The sequence below is a fragment of the Chamaea fasciata genome, unplaced genomic scaffold (assembly GCF_029207755.1).
Source record: "Chamaea fasciata isolate MVZ Bird 193981 ecotype frontalis unplaced genomic scaffold, bChaFas1.0.hap1 SCAF_12, whole genome shotgun sequence".
Taxonomy (NCBI): Eukaryota; Metazoa; Chordata; class Aves; order Passeriformes; family Sylviidae; genus Chamaea; species Chamaea fasciata.
This window is the reverse complement of record NW_027094097.1, coordinates 1,099,067-1,120,439: the sequence shown is the minus strand read 5'-3', so window position 1 is coordinate 1,120,439 and position 21,373 is coordinate 1,099,067. Positions and strand designations below refer to the sequence as shown.

General features: G+C 42.4%; 1 protein-coding gene across 1 annotated transcript in view; it reads right to left on the bottom strand.

Moving 5' to 3' along the window:
- The window catches only part of LOC136295658 (neural-cadherin-like), a 46,667-nt gene extending 28,369 nt beyond the window's left edge, over window positions 1–18,298 (bottom strand). The window contains exons 1-13 of the mRNA XM_066194226.1: window positions 18,140–18,298; window positions 16,845–17,070; window positions 14,194–14,398; window positions 12,382–12,493; window positions 10,936–11,185; window positions 8,072–8,214; window positions 5,591–5,763; window positions 4,432–4,600; window positions 3,424–3,594; window positions 2,674–2,846; window positions 1,485–1,652; window positions 1,040–1,289; window positions 814–941 (exon numbers count right to left, since the gene is read on the bottom strand). Of these exons, the coding sequence (XP_066050323.1) occupies window positions 814–941; window positions 1,040–1,289; window positions 1,485–1,652; window positions 2,674–2,846; window positions 3,424–3,594; window positions 4,432–4,600; window positions 5,591–5,763; window positions 8,072–8,214; window positions 10,936–11,185; window positions 12,382–12,493; window positions 14,194–14,398; window positions 16,845–17,070; window positions 18,140–18,266 (2,295 nt within the window). The 5' untranslated portion in view covers window positions 18,267–18,298. The remainder of the gene's footprint in view (window positions 1–813; window positions 942–1,039; window positions 1,290–1,484; window positions 1,653–2,673; window positions 2,847–3,423; window positions 3,595–4,431; window positions 4,601–5,590; window positions 5,764–8,071; window positions 8,215–10,935; window positions 11,186–12,381; window positions 12,494–14,193; window positions 14,399–16,844; window positions 17,071–18,139) is intronic.
- Window positions 18,299–21,373: the final 3,075 nt, after the last annotated feature.

The following is a 21,373-nucleotide window of genomic DNA, read 5'->3' as shown; positions in this document are numbered from 1 at the left end:
TTGTTGAATAGTTCACAACTAGAACAGTACTTAAAGAGAGGAAGAGCTTTCCCATGTCCGAGTACTCGATCAGGCCAAGGAAGCTGGGTGAAACTGCACCTTCAGCAATCCGGTCTCAAGCAAATTAACTTGCTTGACTGCTGACCCGTAAAGGAAAATAATTTGCCTAATCAGCTCCTGATTTCACTAGCACACATTTGTACAGTGCTTGTGCTGCAGCACTCAAACTCAGCTAAAGATCCCAAATACTTGTACAGCAGCCACAGGTGAGCTGCATTTGACCCTGCTCAGGATCACAGACCACGTTCTACCCTCTATTCTACGCATGGTTTTGTCACTTGACTTCAGCTTGCACTCTTGTTCTAAGGACATTTCTGTTTTCCATTTCTTAAATCAGCAAGGAATGCATCCTCTTTGGGCATTAACTTGCCATGTTTTGCAAGGATTCAGTTTTCAGTTCTGCCAATGATTTGCAACTCGCAGAAGCTTATAACACAGCTTTTCTTCCATTCATTCATCCCATCTCATTTCAAGTCTGTGTAGAACTTTCCAAACAAGAGAATTTTACAGCAAGCATTTCAACTAAGCTACAGGCTGTGTAAAGATTTCCTCTTTGTTTTCTCCCTCACACCTCCTACTTTTAGTTGCATTTTTCCCATGGCAAGACAGAGAAGTATGTAATTAACTACTTTATTTCCTTCCACATTCCCCTATTAGTCATCCCTTTCCTAGGCTGAAGGTTTCCAGACTATTTAGCCACTGTTCATGCAGAAGTTATTCCACCAGGGGAGATGAAAGTCCCCACATTCTTACCTCACCATGCTGACCAAGGTCGAGGTCGGTGGCAGACACCTGAGTGACAAATGTCCCCACATCAGCTCCCTCTGTTACTGAGGCTTCATAAATGGATGAAGTGAAGAACGGGACGTTGTCATTGACGTCTGGAACATCAAACAGAGCACACGGAGAGGAAACTATAAAACTTTAAAGGACAGAAGTGGAAGGATTACACAGTGACATCACTGAACAGCTCACACACCTGTGACGTTAACGTGGACCGTGGTGAATGCTGCCAAAGGAACTGCAGCCACGTTCTGTGCTCGCACCCGCAGCAGAAAGCTCTTTGTTGTTTCATAGTCCAGGGGCTCAGCTACCAGGATTGAAGCAGAGCCATCATGTCTGTTTGGAGTCAGGTAGAAACGAACTGGCATGTTGGTCTCTGGGACAAGCCCCTCTTCCAGGTTGTAAGTGACACGGGGATCTCCGAGGGGAGAAGTTGCTTTGATTGTCTGCACGGTTCAAAAAGTGTGTGTAATCAACCCTTCTGTAAGTACAGCAACGTTTCTAAAAGCTCTTGTGTTTTGATTCTCCCAGATATTCAGCTACGAAAACAAAACTCTTATAAAACCTCACTACATTTAAGCAAATAAACAACGTTCAGTTCCTCTGCAGACTGAGAGCTACAGACAGACAAACAACTTTACCAAAACTGAGGAATCCCGTGTCGTGTTCTCTGGAATGACAACTTCATAGCTGTCTCTTTCCCACTGTGGAGGCTGGTTTTTTGCACTGGTTACAGTTACAGCAAGCTCAACTTTACTGCTCCTGTTGCCTCCATCTGTAGCAGTAATCTCTCGAATTATAGATGACTTCTGAACAGTAAAAAAGGTTTCGTTACAGAAGGTTTTGAGCAGGCCTCCGAAATAAATGAATACACAAAATTAAAGGTACACTTTAAAGTAACCTTCACAGAAGAAAAAGATCTGAAGCTGAACTCAAAATATGAACTAGGTGCAAATTTGATGAAAATTTTATATTTTTTTAGTGAAGATGGTTGGCAAATTTTGCCATATCTCTCAATAAACCTAAGCAAATGTCACACAAAATTTAAAACTAAACAGAACCAAAAACCCACTCTGTGAAGGCCCTGAGTTCTTAAGCTTACCTGTTAACAGTTCTTGTTTTAAGGTCTGTAGGGTTCTTAGATTCATTTAAAAAAAAAATACATTGAAAGAATACACCTTCACCAAACTTTCTTGTGTCAGTTACTTAGAAGTCAAATATCAGTATTAAAAAAAAAAAACAACTATTTAAAGACTGACATCTACAACAACAGATCCATTTCAAAACAAATTACTTTAAAACCTGCAAATATCAAACTGCTTGTTGTAGGTATTTAGAAACCGCTGAAACTGATCAATTTTAGATAAATACATGAATTATATGCTTTCACCTTCCTGAGAGACAGCTACGCTTAATGCACCACAACTGACACAGATCAAGCTGGGAATCTGTATCAGCACCAAAATTTCACCCTTGTTCCCATTCAGGTTTGCGTCTTGACTCATTGCCTGTTGGCACAATCAAGTCCTACATTTGGGGTCTTGCTCCCTGCTTATGACCCCAGCCCTCCAGCCCTTGGGATCAGCGTGCCAAAGCCAGGGAAATGGGAAGAGCAGGTCTCAGAGGCAGTGCTGTGGCTGCTGCTTCCCAGCTGAAAGCTCTTTTGCAATTCACAGTCCATGAACCCAACAGCTAAAAGCTTTGAACTCATGTTTAATTTAAATAGATGTATTGATCCTTTAACCTGAGGGGGTAACCCAGACCCACGACCTCAGTCTCTCCTACAATACATTGAAACAATCAGCTTAAAAAGGAAAGCAGGCACCGTACCTGAGATATGGGCTGGTTCACAAACACCCAGCCTGTGGTAGGATGAATCTGTAAATAATTCGGTTCCTCCCTTGCTATGGAATATGTGATGGCAGCATTTGAGCCGTAGTCATCATCACGGGCTGCAACACGCAGGAAGCTGGTCCCAACTCTCGTGTCCTCTCTGAGGAAATCTAACGTAAGGCAAGGGTATTTCAGGTTGATCATTAATTTTCTAAACGGACATTTTAGTAAGTCATAAGGACATAACTGCCATACATTCTTACTTTAGTAGCATTTTCTCTTCCTTGGAACCATGGCCACACACACTGAGTATTTTAAAGGGCTGCTCTCACTCCACAGCTACAGATCATATCTGAACTTCATATCACCCCCCATTCATAACCCGGAATTCTTATTTCTTATAAGATACTTCTGTTAGCTGTATTTTAACTCAGAGAATAATTGCTCTGTATGAATGACATGGCTATTGTCGCAAGGAATATTCCCATAAGGCAAGGCTGTACATGTTACATCACACCTTACACAGAGGAATAGCTCTGTGATAAATAAGCAAAGTGCATCTCTGGATGTATCAAAATTTGTCACCTATTCTACTGCCAGGATAGGCACAACCCCAAAAATCTGAGACATGGGGTAGGCACAACCCCAAAAATCTGAGACATGGGGTAGGCACAACCCCAAAAATCTGAGACATGGGGTAGGCTCACACTCAGGGCACTGAAACTCTATCCAGTGACTCTCAATTACATTCATAGTGGGTGTTTTCAAATCTGGGGTCATTGTCATTTTGGTCCAGGATGACAACATTGATCTGACATATTCCAATGAGTGGCTCCACTGCCTGATCTGTTGCTGTCACGGTGATGGGATACTCCCTCTGCTTTTCTCGATCGAATACCCGAACAGTTGTCAGAACTCCTGGAAACAAATTAAAGAGCAAAGAGTTAAAATCCTGTGTGTCTGGCAATATTTTACATGCAGATGTTTAATTTTCTGTCAATCCATTGGAATACAATGCAGTAGGTTAAGTACAACTATGATATTAGCTTCAGGTTCAAGGATCCAACCCTGAGATTTAACAATTGCAACAGCTGACATTGTACTGCTCAGGCAGACTGGAACTTTAGTTACGCTTATATCTACACACAACAGGAATTTGAATTAGAAAATTAATTGATTTTCTAATAAAATTGACTTAATTCATTAAACAAATAAACTTATATTACAATTTAAGTTTAGAAAATGGAGGTAAGTACAAACTAAGAGAATGAGTTTCTCAAAAAAACATTTCTTTTGAAAAGTTGTAAGTATAGGGTAAAGGAATGTTTCATATCTTTTATCCTCCAGAAATTCAGCCTGAACTTGGTTTTGGCCTTCTAAGATTTAGCTCCTTTGTTGTTTGTGAGACTGCTGTCATTTGGATAAATCACTTATTTGCCATTAGCAATGTTGTATGATAACGTGCACTCAAAATAGTTCGTTCGGGTCTCTTAAATCCAGTTACAAAAGCACACAAGTTACTTCACAAAGCACAACTTCCACGTTTCAAGGAAATCATCAGTTTTAGTTCACTACTGAACACATGTGAAACGGCTTCATGGAAGACTTGTTCATGCAGTTGCTACGGTTCATATTTGGTCTGCTGTTAAACACTAAAAGAAAAAACCAGGAAGTCTGATTTTCTCTAAGCCTTTTCTCCAACAGTGTTACAGGGTGGTTTCTCCACGCCGTTATCAGTTCTGACATTTGCTTTACCTGTGTCAGGATGAATGCTAAATGCTGGTAGGACTCCATCTCTGTGCATCAAGCCATATTTCACTACACCATTGGCCCCTGCATCGGCATCAGTGGCTTCAACCTGCAGAACAACAGTCCCTGAAGGCTGATTTTCCAGGACAGAAGCATGTTCTCGATAATACTGGCACTAAGAGAGGGGAGGAGAAGAAAGAAAGAAAGAAAAATTTTAAAAAGAGAAAAATCAAGGACTTCCCTTGCCATTTGATTTAAAGATATACCAGCAGGGGGAAAAAAAAATATTTAGCTACACTTGCATGGCCATGCTCTGCTGTTAAAGCTTTATCTGTACCATGATTAATTTAAATTTCCCTTGCTATTTTGTGGTTATACAGACAACACACAACATGAGGCCACTGAGCATCTCCAGCTAATGCAAGTATTTGTATAAAAAGTTCAAGTTGCTTCCAAATGGAAATATTTTTCCATATTAGCAAAGGTCTAATAAAAAAGAGGGCAAGTGTATGCAATTGTTTCAATCAATTGGTTTAATCAAAATGGGATTTCTACACAAGGTAACTTTTGTCAAGGAGAGGTTACTGAGAATTTCTAAGGCTGACACGAATGCTGACTTTTCCAAATATGCAACATTGCCATCAGTACCACATCTGATATTTTTAGACAACAGATCATTAATATGAATGAACATTCTAAAACCAAATGCAAGCATATATGTTTTTACAATACTTCACTATTTAGGCTAAAACACTCGTTCTTCTCTCTTTCATTAGCGGCAGCCATGCAGTCATCAAAAGGAAGCCCGTGCAATCTAGAGAGGTATTGTGGAACAAGCCCACTGCACAGACAGCGATCCCCATGGATTCCTGCTCACATGTGTCACATGGGATCTCTACAAAAGGCTTTCACTCGGCCTCACCCTCTGAAATGCCAGAGACAAGGGGTGGTTCAGGGAACAGACAGGAGTTCACAGAGCTGTTCTGCCACAAGAGCAGAACAAACCCTGCAAGCCTTAGGCAGGGACGGGAAAGAAGGAGAAGACAGGACTCGGAGGGAAGCAGAGCAGCTCCCGAGCAGCACACCTGCTGCACACCTGCAGCGCCAACAGTGTTAAAACATTTTTACACAGTCCAGTACAAATGACAGGGGCTCGTATATTTACCTTCTGAAAGACAGGTTTGTTATTGTTGACATCATCAATTTTCACAACAACCTGGGCAGTACTGGTGAGAGGGTGGGGCCCTCCAGAGGCGTTATCATCAGTAGCTGTGACATTCAGGACATATTCTGTCCCCTGCAGCTTGGGGAAGGGGCTTGCACGGAGTCTAACCAGCCCTGTAAAGACAACAGGTTGTGGGGGTTTGCTGCATTAACCCATTCCCATTATTCTTCTCACTAGTAAGCACGACAACGAAGCACTCTGGCATTGCCCATTCACCAATCAACCCTAAGGCCCTGCTGTCTCATTTAACTATGGCGATTTTACTGCAGTCCCACATTAAAACAAAATTAAGAGATCAGATATCGCAACAGGTTTGTCTACAGAGCAAACTGAGCCAACGGGGCACGACTCAGCTGAGCTGCCCGTAACGGCTTCCATCCATCTGCAGCTGCCATGGACAGCTCAGCTGAAACTACTTCAAGTTTACCTCGCTGCAGCTCAGTCACGGCAGCACTGAGCCACAGAGGCTGGGAAACCTTCCTGCCACTCTCAGAATTCCCCACAGGACACACCCTGCTGGATGGGACACGGGGGCACTGGCACAGAGAGAGGAGCTACAAATGCAAAAGGGACCACAGCTGCCTGATATCCTGCAGAAAGGGGCTGCCGTTCTTTTCCTCCGCCGTCCATCACCTGTGTTATTCATCGGGAAGAATCACAACTGTCATCACAGCAGAGGACTTCCACTGCATCAATGTCACTCAATTTGCTTGCAAATGTATTGTTTTAGCTGCAGCAATTATCTTTGACACTTCTCCACTTTATCTCCACATTTCTACCGCAAGAGGGTACAGACTATTCCCCTGACATCATTCCTGAAAAGAAACTGCTCCAAGCCACTGTATAAACTTCGACTGGTTTATTCAGCAATAAAAGCCTAAAAGTGTTTTGGAAAAAAATGCTAATGTTCCCAAAGTTAAGTTTCAAATACTGTAAAATTAATTGGCAAAAAAGGATAAATGTACCTATGCATGATCTTCTATATTAAAACCGTGGAGCGAATCCCAAGAGATGCTATCAATCAAATGTTAAGATGCTTTCACCAAAAAAACCTGTTTCTTACAAAAAAAGATTTTCAGCAGTGTCAGGTATATTAATGCTGTAGCATTTAGACACTTTCAAAAATCTTTCTTCCTCTACAGGTGCCAAAGCATCTGCAGAAATTTAACTCTTGGAAGCTACAGCTCTATTTTTAGGTCAGAAAGGAAGTAAAGGAGCTCGTAGTAAACCCAGAGTCATGATTCAATGCTTGCAAGTTACCTGCAATATTTTTGGGAACATTTCAGAATCTAACATTAATATTGCAAAACCATGATTGCATTGGAATTAAAATTTCATGTTAAGTGAATTCTATGAAATAAAGTGAAGGAATAACTAAGGGCAGCTTACTCCTTCCTATGGATTCAATGCTTCTTTGGAAAATCTCAGTTCAGATTCAAAATACAAAGTAGTTTAACTGAAGATAATTAAGTTACTTCAATCCTTCAATGGGATTTCAATTTGTTTGCCTGTTTCAATCTCAAAACATCCTCTTCTGTTTTTTCCAAGCAATCAACAGCAAATAAATCCTATTAATTTAAAGGGATATGCCAGCCTACTCAGATGTTGGTCTTTGTGCACTTATGTCATTTCTTTTTCTAATAAGGACAAAAACGTAGTGGGAACCTTTTTTCTTTTCACATTTTGAAAATAGGTGACTATTGAAAAGAACTTAAAAAGATGTAAAAATTGGCGTTTCAGGACAAATGCCTTAAACTGCAAAATATCCTCCACGTATCTTTTTTTCCTCATGCATACAGTATTCTTGGCTAAACAGCACTGGTCATGTGAATGTTTTAGCCTTAAACGAAAAAATACACTTCTTTAGTTGAGATTTTATATACTTTTACCTGCACTGAAACAAAACAGTGGTAGTCTCATTCCACACCGTTTTGTGTCAGCACAACCCAGATAAGCTCAGCCAAGGAAAGTTTGCTCTCACCAGCACCGTCAGGACATTGACACAAGCACGGGGTGGGAAAAGCCTCATTTAAAATCCCAGATGTCCAGTTTCCTATATTAAATTCTATTCAGATACTTGTCTGACATTTTGGAATGTCACCCTGTTATCAATAATAACATTCTCCATTCAGTTACTGTCTCTTAAGCTACCTGTTATCTGTAATTATGCCCTCTTGTAAGTTACTGACTGAAAGCAAACACTGGACAGGTAAGAGAGGTCAATTATACACAGATTCTGGGGAATGATAGCATTTTTAAAACACTCTAAGAGATTATTTGCATTCTTTCCACGCACTTTTAAAAACTAAGCATACACAAGATAGTGCATGCTATTCAGTTTGCTAATAAGACCAAATTCAAGGTGCATCACGGCAGAATCAACATTATGACCACAGCGGCAAAGAGCTAATACATAATTACCTTTCTTAGGGTCGATAACAAAGTTCCCTTTCTGGTTCCCAGACTGAATATCATATGTGACAGCATCTCCATCAGGATCAACAGCATTAACTGTGGCGATCAGCGTGTTTGGGCCTGCATCTTCAGAAACAAAGCTCCTGTAGCTGTGAAAAACCCCAGACAACAGCACATGCATTAATTTAACCAGGATATATAATCTAGAGAAGTCAGCTTTATAACACCTACCAACTACCTGTTCAAAGGGCACTGCAGGAATTTGTAATTTTCTAATGCAATTGCACTGACAGGATGCTTGTTTTGTTAAGCAGAGACACGACAGCATTGATGGTCTATCCCACCATCCACATCTTTCTGTTGTCATCCCCACATTCCCACTCCAAACTTCCAGCTGTACTACAGCCTTGAAGATGAGCTGTACAACAAGACTTGACCTAAATGCAGAATTCACTTGGGCTTGGTTTTTTTTTAATTAAAAAAAAAAAAGCTTCCTGATTCACAGCCTCCCAGCAAGCACTTGCTAAGTTAAAGCAGTTCTCGTTGCAGCACTTTCTGACACAAGTCCTCAAAAGACTTCCAGTGCAGTCCTTGCCCCAGCAGGACCAAGATGAGAGTGAGTTGTGGAGGACGTGTGCATAATGTCAGTTTTACAACAATCTCTGCTCAAGTCCAGACACATCACTGACATTGTAAGCTCCTAAGAGGCATTATCAGCCTAAGCTTAATGCTCTCTGGAGTAGAAAAGCCCCCTGCTTTAGCAAAGCCCCAAATATTTATTATTTTATCTGAGTGGATTGAGCGTGTGTCAGAGTGTCCGCAGCAGAGCTCGGCTGGCAGAATGAACTGCAGCTGGCTGGAGCCAGCCTCACCCAGAGGCACCACGGGGTTACAGTGCTTGTGGACACCCTGGCCACATGCTGAGGACAGCAGAACACTGAGAGGAAAAGAAAACGGATGCACGGAAAACCTTTTCCTTCACTTTGCTGTTGAGGTACGCGTGTTTTCTGTGAAACCTCCAGAGAAACAGCCGCTTTTCTTCCCCCAGTTTCATATGCAGGGAAGGAAGAGAAGTAAATCATTCTGGTTTAGCTCAGTCGCAACCCTCAAGACACTGTCTTAACTCTGTATCTCAAAAGCAAATGAACAGTAATTCTGATAAATTTTTACATGAAATACAGGGAGAGAGGAGTTCAGAAGAGATCTCTTAAAAAAGAGGAAGTAAAAACTGACAGCATGAAACAGAGTGGGAGCCTTAAGCATTTCATAACTGAGATAAAGAAGAACTGTGATGAAAGAGAGCTCATGGCAAGGAATCATGAGTTTATACTGGGCTGTAAATCTGTTTAAATAAAGGGCTGGAAGGACAACATCATCACCTAGATTTGTATTAGACTGCCACGGAGCACAGCATTAACTGCAAACAGTCTCTCAACAGGCCCCAATTTACATGTGATCACTAGAGTTCTATTGCATGGAGAATTTCAACTAAGTTCTGTCTGAAATTTACCTCTGGGTTCGAGATTCCTTTCATAACAGGAAAGAGGAAGAAAACTCAAAGCCCAGTTAACCAAAAACTCGAGATAATTTGTATTCCAGGAGATGATTTCAATCCCAGGGCCTATCTACACGTCCCCACAATAGTAATTTCCCTGCTATTGCACAGAAAACAGAAAAGCTGCTGCTGAAGGTTTAGAAATTTAAAATAATTTTAATCACATTCTTCAGTAAACCTTAAGCAAAAGAGTTGGCAGGGATTTTTTTGAAACTATGTTTTCTGTTTCCAATTTGTTAGCCTCTTAAATAGTATCACTCACTTCTGATTAAATTATTAGGAACAGATGCAGATAAATATTCAATATCTCTGAATAGCAAAATAAATAAATAAATGAAAAATGGGCATCAGTAGAAGAATGAGAAACCTGGTTTAGTATTTGAAAATATGGAGAGAACCTATAATAAATTACAAAAGATCAAATTTTCCAAGCCGTATCTCCTCAGCAATGTTTAGAAAAGAAAGGAAGGCAAAAGATTTTGAAGCCAGAGGTTATCTGCACATAAAACAAGGACTGTCAGAAAGCTTTGATGCTTTGTTCAGCTAAACCCCAAGCTTAGCATCACTGAAATCTTTGCCTCAGTTTTGTTCTGAGCAACTCCTCCTGTCAAGAGTAGAAGGCTGGTGCAGAAGCTGACTGGAAATTCCATTACTAAGTCTCTAACATCAGTACAAGTTTCCAGTACTTCTGGGATTGCTTCAGAGGCTTCTGAGTCCCAGCTATGGAAGAAAAGTGCTCACATGTATTTAGAAGAAAAAAAATATATCTACATGCGGTTTGTAGGGCATGGGACTAAGTGAAATTAAGTGAACTCCACTTAATGGCATTTATCTTGTGGGTTTTGCAATTCAGTTGCCATTTAGGATTGTGTCATCTAAGCATTTTTCTTTGACAGCTATTAACCAAGGATGCAGACTGCTGACATTAAGTTTAAACTGCCCCATTAAAAGGCAAAATTCCCCCACGTCTCTGGATGAGGGCTGATGGCAACAACTCTGTTGCCTGTTTTTTCTGCCTGATTTCCTTTGGTGGTGGAGGGGTGCTCCTGAACTGTATAATCTGAAATTACTGCACCATATCTTCCAGTACATACTGGAAAAAACAGAAGTTCAAGATCCATCGAAAGAGATTGTATATATATTTTTTTTAATGTTTTTTTACTGGGAGTGTCAGAGTCAAAATATCAGCCCACGTTTGTCGGTCAGGCTCTCAGCCCTGACTGAACCAGAGCCGGTGACCATCCTGTGAGCAGCCTTTCAACCAAAATACAAAAAGCAACAGTAAAAGGTAACAGTCTGAAGAATATGTATTTACACTGTCTGAGAAAACTCAGGTGGCTCATCATTCACATTGGAGACATGGATCCTCACAGTCGCCGTCCCGGTCCTGGGCTCCTGCCCTTGGTCTACAGCCATGATGATGAACTCATAGAGGTGGTTCGGGCGCTCATAGTCCAGCCGTGCCGCTGGGAAAATAGTGCCATGAGGAGTGATGCTGAACTCCTGGCTCAGAGTGTAATACAGCAACTGGGCATTCTCCTTTGAATCGCAGTCAGTGGCTGCCACTGTCAGAAAGGAAGAGAAAGACATTGTGGAGATCAAAGTCAGTGATTGGGAACGGAAAGTTCCCATTCACTGCCACTGGAGCGGGACTTGTCCTGGAACGTGGTGCTGGAAAACAGTCAGGAAACTCTGCTGGCCCTTGTGCTTTTTAGTGAACTAAGCCTCACTCAAAAATAAGATATTAAAAAAAAAACAACAACCAAAAGTGGAGTCCCTGGGAGAATTTAGAATCTTGGCTTTGTTAAAGAAACCTGTACCATCAAGAATATATTCCCACACAGAGAAGTATATTCTCATGTCCACCTGACCTACACTGCCAAATTAAAATCACTCAGATCACACACCGTGCAATTAAAGAGGGAATATTTACATGGATTATCCAACTGATGCCCATGATGTGTTTGTCAGATCCTATTCATAACCTACCAAAATTTATGCTAAAAACACAGTTACCAGACAACTGACAAACCGCCATTAGTATTGGATAAATCACTAAGTAGAACAGTAGGAGGTTATAAAATCCTGTTTACTGGGGAACAGCAATTTTCCTGAAGTTGAATTTCCTTTTCCCCCTCAAGATTTAGAGGAAGTCCTTAACCCTTACGTAAACTGATGCAAGGCCCTTGTACAACTGCTTAACTGACACAAATTTGTTTTATTGCTGCATTTTAGAGCACCGCCAGCTGAAGCTCACGTTCTCAGTCTCACTGGGAAGAAGCAAAGTCTTGTCAAGCATCCAAACAAAACCTAACACAGAACAGTCAAACTGTACAAGAGGCTTTTAATGCAAGAGAGCAGAATCTCTACAGCAAGCCCACACAGGGCTCTCAGGACAGGCAGAGAAGGTGATCTGAGGGGTCCATAACTCCTGATCCAGGATCACTCTCTTCCTTCAAGAAATGTACTAAGACTGCTACTATGAGCCTGCTGCTGTAATTCCAACCACAGCGAAGTTCTGTTACTCCAAAATTCCACAAAGAAAATAAAATCTGTTTCCTTTGCCTTCCTGTCCCCCAAAAATTGTTTGGGCCGTGGCAGTAGTAAATAACTCTGACATGATTCGCCAAGGTGTCATTTGCCTTCAGAGCGCTGCAACTACCCGCGCTGGAACAGGTAATTTTGCTTTCTGAACTGAATTCTAAGTAGTGCAAGGGAGAAAACTACAGTGAAGGTAATAAATGGCTTCAGGAGCACTAACCTTGGAGAAGTGCAGTTGTCATAGGAACTGTCTCAGGAACACCGACTTTGCTGTAAATCGACTGCTGAAATTCGGGGGCACAATCATTCACGTCTGTGATTACAACCAAAACCTTAATGGAGAAGAGGGAAATGTTACACTGCCAAGTGAATCAAGGGAACAACCTCACTGCTCTGGAAACATCACATGGAAGAATTTCCCAAAAACATCCTTGAAGTCTTCAGCAGCTATAGGATAAGACATTTTTCTTAAGATTGCTCTTTTTCTGCTGAGTGCCATTGAAGGATGACATTCCAAGATAGTAGCAATTGCCACGTCCCTGATCCTGCAGCAATGTTTTCCACCCACCCTCCATCTCCATTGATTATCCCTTATTACTAATTTAAAGGAAAATGGACCATCTGCTTGCCAAGCACCCTTTTTCCATTATCTTATCTTGCAACACTTCTGTGATTTGTAACACTAAAAACTCTACTGCCAAGCATATTACATTTCAGCGGTATAAATCTCTAAGACCGAGTTCTGAATTCAATTACAGCAGCACAAATCTGGTACAAGTGGAACTGATCTCCAGGGAAGTGGTCACAGCCCCAAGCCTGGCAGAGCTCAGGGAGTGCCTGGACAATGCTCTGAGGCACAGGGTGGGGTTGTTGGGGTGTCTGGGCAGGGCCAGGGGTTGGACTCGATCCCCGTGTGTCCCTCCCGACTCAGATTATTCTATGGTTCTGCTAAACCGAGTAAGAGACTTTTAACGTCTTTGCAAAAGCTTTTTCATCCCTGTGTCAAATGCGAGCCCACAGTCGCATGGTTTACACTCCCCAGAGTAAGGAGTGTGTAAAGGAGCCTTTCTGGCGGCTCGCCCTGCTGCCCCTCATGCAGCTAGCCGAGGCATTCTGCATCACAGAGCACCTGCAGAGCTGGATGCCACGAGCCTTGCAGAGCACATACGCACGACCTAGAGCTACTCTCTCAACTACTGAGGTTCTATCAGTGTAAAGCAAGTAGTTAAACTACCTCTAGGCTAAACATATTCGTAAATCATCTCATAATCCTATTTTGAGTCATGTTTTACCATCCTTCATCTTGTGGTGCACAAGGGTGAACAGAAACTGTCGGGTTCTGGTGTGCTCCAGCCGGTGTTCGTTACACTGGCATAGCACACTGCTTCATGGCCCTCTGTGTCCTCACACTTGATCCTAATAATTCTGTCTCCAGTTCCCTCCCTGCCCTGTTTCCCGCAGCAGGAACAAACCCATATAGTATGCTTTTCCTAGCTCAGTGAATCTCTGAATCCAAATAACTGTAATAACTATATTAAGAAATATTTTTGCTGTCAAACATCTTTCTAAAATACCACGAATCATCAGCTTTTAACGGCAGTGAATTTTTATTACTTTCTCATTTTACGAGTTCACTTTGTGTTCTGGATGCAAAACAAATAATTCTTTGTCCTGCCTTTGTTTTAGAGTGGAATAGTCTCAAATGTAGCCCATACTTGATGAAAGTAGAGCTAAGACAAAACCTCATGTCTGGCTTGGCCACATCCGTTTCCACGTGTTACCAGGTAAGGTTTGGGATCTATGATGGGATGGCATACTGATCCGTCAGAAACAGCCTTTAGAGCATCTGCAAGAGTCAAATCTAGGAGCACCTAAACCACTCCTCAACATCTCCCCATGGACAAAACGACCTCTAAAACGGCCAGCAGAATGGCCAGCATGGGGAAACGGGAGCTCCTGGAGAATCTGTGCAGAATTCAGAAAGATGGAGGGAAATGGAAACGCACCCAGGCTGCCAGAGGGGAACACCTACCTCGGCAGCAGTGCTGGACTGCTCCTCATCCTCCTCTGCCCTGACCAAGAGGAGGTACTGGTGGGGGTCACCTTCATAGTCCACACTGCGAGTCAGGCTGATCTCTCCCGTTGCTCGATCAATGCTGAACAGACCCCCAGGATTAGTGAGCAAACTGTAGCTCAGGGATTTCTTTTGATATGACACAGCAGTGACTGTAAGAAAGCTGCATTGAAAAAAAAAATAAATAAAAGAGAGGACTCAAGGACATAATACGACAGTCTGAAAAATATGACAAAAGCGATGCATATCAGAAATGATGGTGCAACCCTGCAGGTCTGCTCAGAGGTGTCCTCAATGAAGTCAGTGACAGCTGTATCTAAACTCCAAATTCAAGCATTTTGTTACACAGTGGTTCTATCACCTTGGGGTTAAACAGATAAAGGCAGGATTCTTGGAAGCAGAACACAGTAAGGATTAAAAATGCAGGAACAGAGGATTTAATTTTTGCTGCAACTGAATTTGCCTACTTCAACTTCCTTCTATGGTAGTGATGGTTTTCAGGCAGGAAACTAAAAAGATAAAGCAAGATGAAAAAGATTTGTTTTAATAACAGCACAGTAAGTTGGCTGCAGTCATCCCATCCTAAAGTTCCAATAGATAACTGCAAAAGGATAAAAGCCAGGGCCTAACAGCAGCGTGTGTTACAGCTTACACTGGACGTATATTTTTAGCTCATCTGGCACTATCTTTTTTCCACTTGGAGTCCAACGTGTTTAAAGCCTTCAAGTGGAAACACCCACAGCAAGAAGTTAAAAGAAGAAATTTAAAACTAAACATTTTTAAAGCATTTAAACCAGAAAAGTAATTCCTCAAGTTCTCTTGCTTTAACACGCAAGTCTCTTAGGAAAAAGAATTCCATCTCCCAGGAGAGCACACCAACATGATCCTGTGAAGATTAGAGTCAAAACCCAAAAAGCTCATTTTGTGCCAACTCTTTTTCCCCCTCCTCTGCATTGCCACGCTGCTGTGTCTCGCTTCCCTCCGGTGCACTGGTGAACCAACGCACGGCACTGCTGCAGGTCAGCATCTCCCGTCAGGTTTCTGCTGCGTGTCCCTGGGCTGAGGTCTGGCGGGCAGTTTCAGCCAGCGCACGGCTGCATTTCTGCCAACAGGAATGGTTTGGCTCTCCTTCCAGCTCCCTGCCCTGGCTGCATGTTCAAGCCACCTGTCCTGTCCTGCCAGCACTGAAAATCTCAAGGCCATGCTGGGAGCACGTTTAACAACCCAACTGAAAACTTTTTCTGCCTTTTTGTCTTTGCGTCTCCTGGGCTCAGCCTGCCCACGCAGCCGGAGCTCATGGGTGTCGCAGGCAGACCAAAGGGAGGGAAAGGTTTGGTGATGCTCCTCTGCTCAGCAGCAGCCTTAAATCAGGCTCTAGTTAGGAAACCCTAAACCCAGAAATCCAGTGTATGACACCATCCCCCTCCTGGTTTGGCAAACCAAAACCACTACACCTGCATTCCTGGGTTATTGGTCCAATTCAAATATGAGAACTTTAGGATTCTAAATGGATTTTCAGGGCTGTTTCTGGCCAACACATTATAGAAACAACTTTCACACTTCCATTGTGTATATTCAAACCCTTTTAGATGCAATAACCACACAAAATACTTCATTCCTTTTGGATGTTACCAAGTCAACTGACTAATCTACTATCATCTAAGGTGTGCAGACCTATTTCTAATCGTAATAAAAATTCATGAATAATTTTATTTTTAATTCTAAACATTACTGAACGCAAGACAGAGGGTACCTGTTAGATATTACAGTATTTTGCAGTTATTCCATTTCTTTTATGCCTGTGCAATTTAATTTTATTGCAGTTTTAAAGAAGAACCTTGTTATCTACTAATATTTTTTTTTAATCTTAACAATCCTCAGTTATTTAGACACCGTAAAACTGAATGTTGCAGATTGAACATTAACACCGCAGATAATATAATATGAATAATAGTTGAACTGCCACAGAAGGAACACATTGACTGGACAAGTACCCTCAATTCAAGTGGAAGAGAAAATATTTGTTGTAAGAACAAAACAGTTTGGAAAAGAAGGGACTGAGTGTTCGGGTGGACTTATGTTACTAACGTTTTCTGTGATGTTTCAATGGACATGGTTATACAAAGGCTGAAGAAATAAAATGACAAGTTCTGTGGCATCTTCGTTTTAGCTCAGTTTGTCATGGTGAAGAAGACAGGAGAAAGAATCTTGGTTTTTCCAATTTTCACTTGGAGGAGAAGGCACTTCTCCAAATTTGACACATAAAAAAAACCATATTCTTTCACACAAGATATCTTTCTTCATGATGTAACAGTATAAATTGTATTCTGCACTTTGTTTGAAAATTAAGAAACAATCAACATCTAATCCTCTCCATACCATGCCAGAAAGTAAGAAAGCACAACTATTCAATACCACTTTTCCCCATAAAAGGATGACTAAAACAACACATCATCGAGCTGTGTCCTGATCACTTCTTTTAAGAGACCCAAATAGCTTCTCACGGTATTTATTGATGATTCCCAAACAATACCAAGGCCCTGTGGAGATCAAACACAAGTCTAGACCGGGACCACAACCTCGGTGCGTTACTTCGAGCCGTTACTTACGGTTCTCCTCGCGGGCTGTTCTCAGGAACGTGCACCAAGTATGACATGTTGGTGAACTGTGGTGGTCGAAATCCAGCAATTACAGACACAGAGGCTGGGGACCCTCTGCTCCCAAGTTTATCTGCTGCCAGTACAGTCAGCAAATACTCCTTGTCCCTCACCAGTGGCAAACCCGTCGTTCTAATCCAGCCGGTGTCCTTCTCCACTTCAAATCTGTCTTCACCACCTAAAAGGAACACATCCGCAAATTGTCATCAGCAAGAATATTTTTACTCGATTAAAATTAGGAGGAGAATACAGTATCAATTCCCAAGTTGGCTTTGGCTTAGGATCAGCACGCACACTAAGGTTCAAAAGTTTGTTTAGAACTTAGAAATCAGGCATTACATTCATCATTCATGATTGCATCTCAAAGTTCCATTTCACTCTCTGGACAATTATCACTCAATCACTGAACTATAAAATGATTTGGATTGGAAGGAGCCTTAAAGTTCGTCTCATTCCACCCCCTGCCATGGGCAGGGACACCTCCTACGAGCCCAGCGTGCTCCAAGCCCTGTCCAGCCTGGCCTTGGGCACTGCCAGGGCTCCAGGAGCAGCCACAGCTGCTCTGGGCACCTGTGCCAGGGCCTGCCCACCCTCCCAGGGAAGGATTTATTCCCAATATCCCACCTAAACCTACTCTCTCTCTGTTTAAAGCCATTACCCCCTACCCTGTCACTCCAGGCTCTTCTGAATGGTCTCTCTCCATCTTTCTTTTATCCTCCAAAACTTTGCTGTTGCTTGACCCCAAGTATCCCTTCCCAGAAAATTCTCCACTGGAGAGGTACTGTTGCTCCCCATCTGCTCAGACACTTTTGAACTATTACTAAAGTCTCTTAAAAGGAGCACACACAAAATATTATCACTGAGTTCGTACAAGCTCTGCCCAACCCAGCCCATTAAAAAGTTTGTTACAAATGAAGCAGAAGCATGACTCCCACAAGGGATGGGAACGTTAATTCTCCACTCAGCAGACTGCTGCACAGACTGTCTCGTGAAGACAGGCCCCATTGCCACCCCTTGCCAAAGCCTTGGGATTACTGACTGCTCCGGCCCCATCATCCCCAGGGACATACACGGGCAAGAACTCAACTTGGCAAAGAAACATGTCCAAACATCAATAAAAGCTGATTTTTCTCACACACGGAGCTGAAGGTTTATGAACCTTTTGCAGGAAGAGGGCGAAACAAAGCTGAGGATAAAGTGCCGCAATAGTGAGGCATAACCCATGGAATGGGAGGGTTAAAAATTACCTTCCAAGAGGAAATATTCTACAGTTCCATGAATCCCTTCATCTGCATCCACAGCAAACAGCTTGTACACTTCAGTCCCTCCCGCGGCCTCGGGGGAAACCACAGCCAGGAAGGGGAAGGGCTCCATGGCCCACTCAGGGACGTTGTCGTTCACGTCTGTCACAGTCAGGGACACGTGCACCAGGTACCAATCCTTCCCTAAAGGTCACAGGAGAAGGAAGAAGTCATTAGACAGCTGCCTCATGGCACTCATCTTAAGAAAAATCACACATTCTTAAATTTTCCAACTTTAAATGCCTGCTTTCTAAAAAGTGTTTGGGGTTTTTTTTGGTTTTGGTTTTTTTTTTTTTTTCTGAGTAAAGAAAAAAAAAGCATCAATTTTTGTTTCTGCAAAGTTACAGCAACTCTGAATTTTGAAAATTAAATACTTGCTGCCAAAAAGTTCCAATCAACCCTAACCAGTGATTTGCCCTTCTATAAAGTTCACTGAAATCCTAATATAGTTTTCCCTCCTAGTTAACTTTAAATATTATTAAATACATACAGTCAAAGTCCAGAAGAACAAACCACCACAAAATGGAACTATCAATTTTTCCAAAACTCAACAGAGTAAGAGCCTTACAAATTGAGGAAAAAATATTTATTATATTTTGACCATTATTAAATTAACCCATGAAATAGCAGAGCTCCTAACAAGTAATAAGTATCAGCCAGGTATTGCTGAAAAGGTGGAAGAAAGGAGACGAGACAGGGATGGAGGGAAGGGGGTTTATTTGACTGATAATGATCAGTAATATCAGGGAGCACAAATTAAATTAAATTAAATTAAATTAAATGCAGGTCACATTTAATGCCTCTGGCTCCAGAAAAGCGAGTTCCATGTGGCTGCAGAGGCAGCCCAACTGCACTGGCACTGCACTGCGCTCCAGCCTGGAATGTGGCCCAGGCAGAACCTGCCATCCACACCTACTACATGACTTGTCCACAAGCTTAATAATGGATGTGAAGTCAGAATTCTTAAAGTTGACGGTGTTAATACTTGATTTCAGTGTCAATTTATTATTTATACGTAGATGAAAACACACAGACAAGCATTTCTTTTCAAAACAGCTTTACAGGAATTGAAACAACGTGCAAACAGGACCATCCAAAGCTACCAGTTTTAATTTAAATCTAATTAGAAACACAAAGACCTCAGTATTTAAGTATATATGGAAGCAGAGAGTGCTGCCAAAATCTCCAATCTTGTAGACGGTGCTATGTTGCCAAGGATGCCTGCTCCCTCAGAAGTTCACTTAGGCTGAACCGCTCTACTCAATCTCCCTCCCTAGTGCCGTGTGACATCCCTCTACCAAAACCATCCACATTCCCGCTAAAATCTGTTCCTTCGGGAGAGGTGAGCATCTCCAGAGGTCATCCCTGCTCTCCCACAGAAGCACCACCTCTTGCAGCTTCAGCTTCCCATACTCAGAAGCTCCTGTCTGCTGGCAGGTGACAAGTTTAGCTCAGCGTCATCGGAACGCAACCTGCGAACAACCAGCTCACGGACTGCTGTAGAGGAAACTCCCTGGTGTCGTGACTGGCAAAGTCAAATAGAAGTTCCTTAGTTTAGATTCCCGAGACTTAATCCATCGTGACCTTTGAGTGCGTTCTATTTTTACCCAGAAAATTCTCTTAACAGAAAAATTCAGCAGTCACCCAGGATAAGCACTGAGGCTCTCTTGAGTTCACCGTGTAAAACTGTATTAATTCATCTGAGTTCTAAACCTGTGAGTACATGGCTTCTTTTGGTTTCTCTAAAGAGTAACAAAAAGTGTATGACAGTGACTTGTTAAACCAATTTCTTTGTAATTATATCCTGTACCCAGAATCTAACATTCCAGGGAATGTAACATCAGTTTACAGTAGCACATCCGAAAAAACAGTGCCTACGACAAAACCCACTACCTAATTTATCAAACAGCAAATTACAGGAGCGATCAGTTTCCTGAAAAAGAACCTGTGCTGGGTTTGCCCGTTAAACATGGATACACGCAACAAGTGTTCTGACATTTTCATGGCAGAATTCCCAGTTACCAAATCTGACCGAGAGCTCCTGTGTGTTACCGCACCTCTGCAGACAGAAGTGTTGGGAGGCCCAGGGTAAGGATGTTCCATTCAGCTTCTACGGACAGGTGTCCTTTTTGAAACAGTGCCTGTGAAGCCAAAGTTTCCAAAGACAAACTCAAACTGCCTCACAACAAACCACAGCTGGCACTGAGGTGGGAGCACAGCCGCCCACTCTGCTCTTGCCCTCCCCTTGTAGTCACCCAGGTCTAATTCCCTTCAGCATTCAGCCAGACTCTGAGAGCAGCTGCTTTGCTTTCTTCTCTGTGCAGCAGGAAAAAAGAAAAAAAAAGCCACAAGATGCTGGAAAAACCTTTAAAAAACCCTAAAAAAGCAAAAGCAGCAGCATGTGTATTACTTCTCACTCCTATCCTAAATAGCACCAGATGTGTTTTAAATCGAGGTGTCCTCGTGTCAGAATGCGTGTCCCGAAAGTCCCAGCTCAGCCGGTCCGAGACACCTGAAGAAAACGCGGAGGAGAAAACGTGCTGGACGTTGATGCAAGGTTCAAACGCACCGCAGCAGCACACACCAGGGCGAGCCCTGAATGAGAAGTGCCAAACACAACCAGCGACTGCTCGAAAACTCACAAGATCTAAATGAAAAGGTGGCCAAACGGAGCAGCAGCAAAAGGGAGAAGTTAATGTCAAAGCTTCCTGCTCTCTGCTCGAAAGAAGAGCCCCGGTGGAAGGTGGCCCGCGTTTGTAAATCCCCGCTATTAGCCTAGTTTGCCTGGGCATACTGCGGGCTTAAAGTAGCGGCACTAAATTAGAAGCTGGGTTAAGAACCTTTGAAAATCTGCCCCTATAATAGCAAGACCTCTGGAGGATTTGAATGCTACCTCGGTAACCCTGCTAGGAGCAGAAAGGTGACTGATGTTTGTCTCTCTGGAGTCTGGAAATCACTCTCCTAATCAACCCCTGGACTCACTCTGGTTCAAGGCCTGCTAGAGTTCCTAATATGCATCTATTATGGATTCCTCTGTCAAAAAGTAAGTCTCAGTTGAAGACTAATTCATTTGTACTGAAGAAGTAGTAATAAATCTGGTTACAAATCCCACTTTCATCACTTAACCAAGGCCAATTCCCTGAAAATTGATATGCTGGTACTTAGAACATACTCGTAACT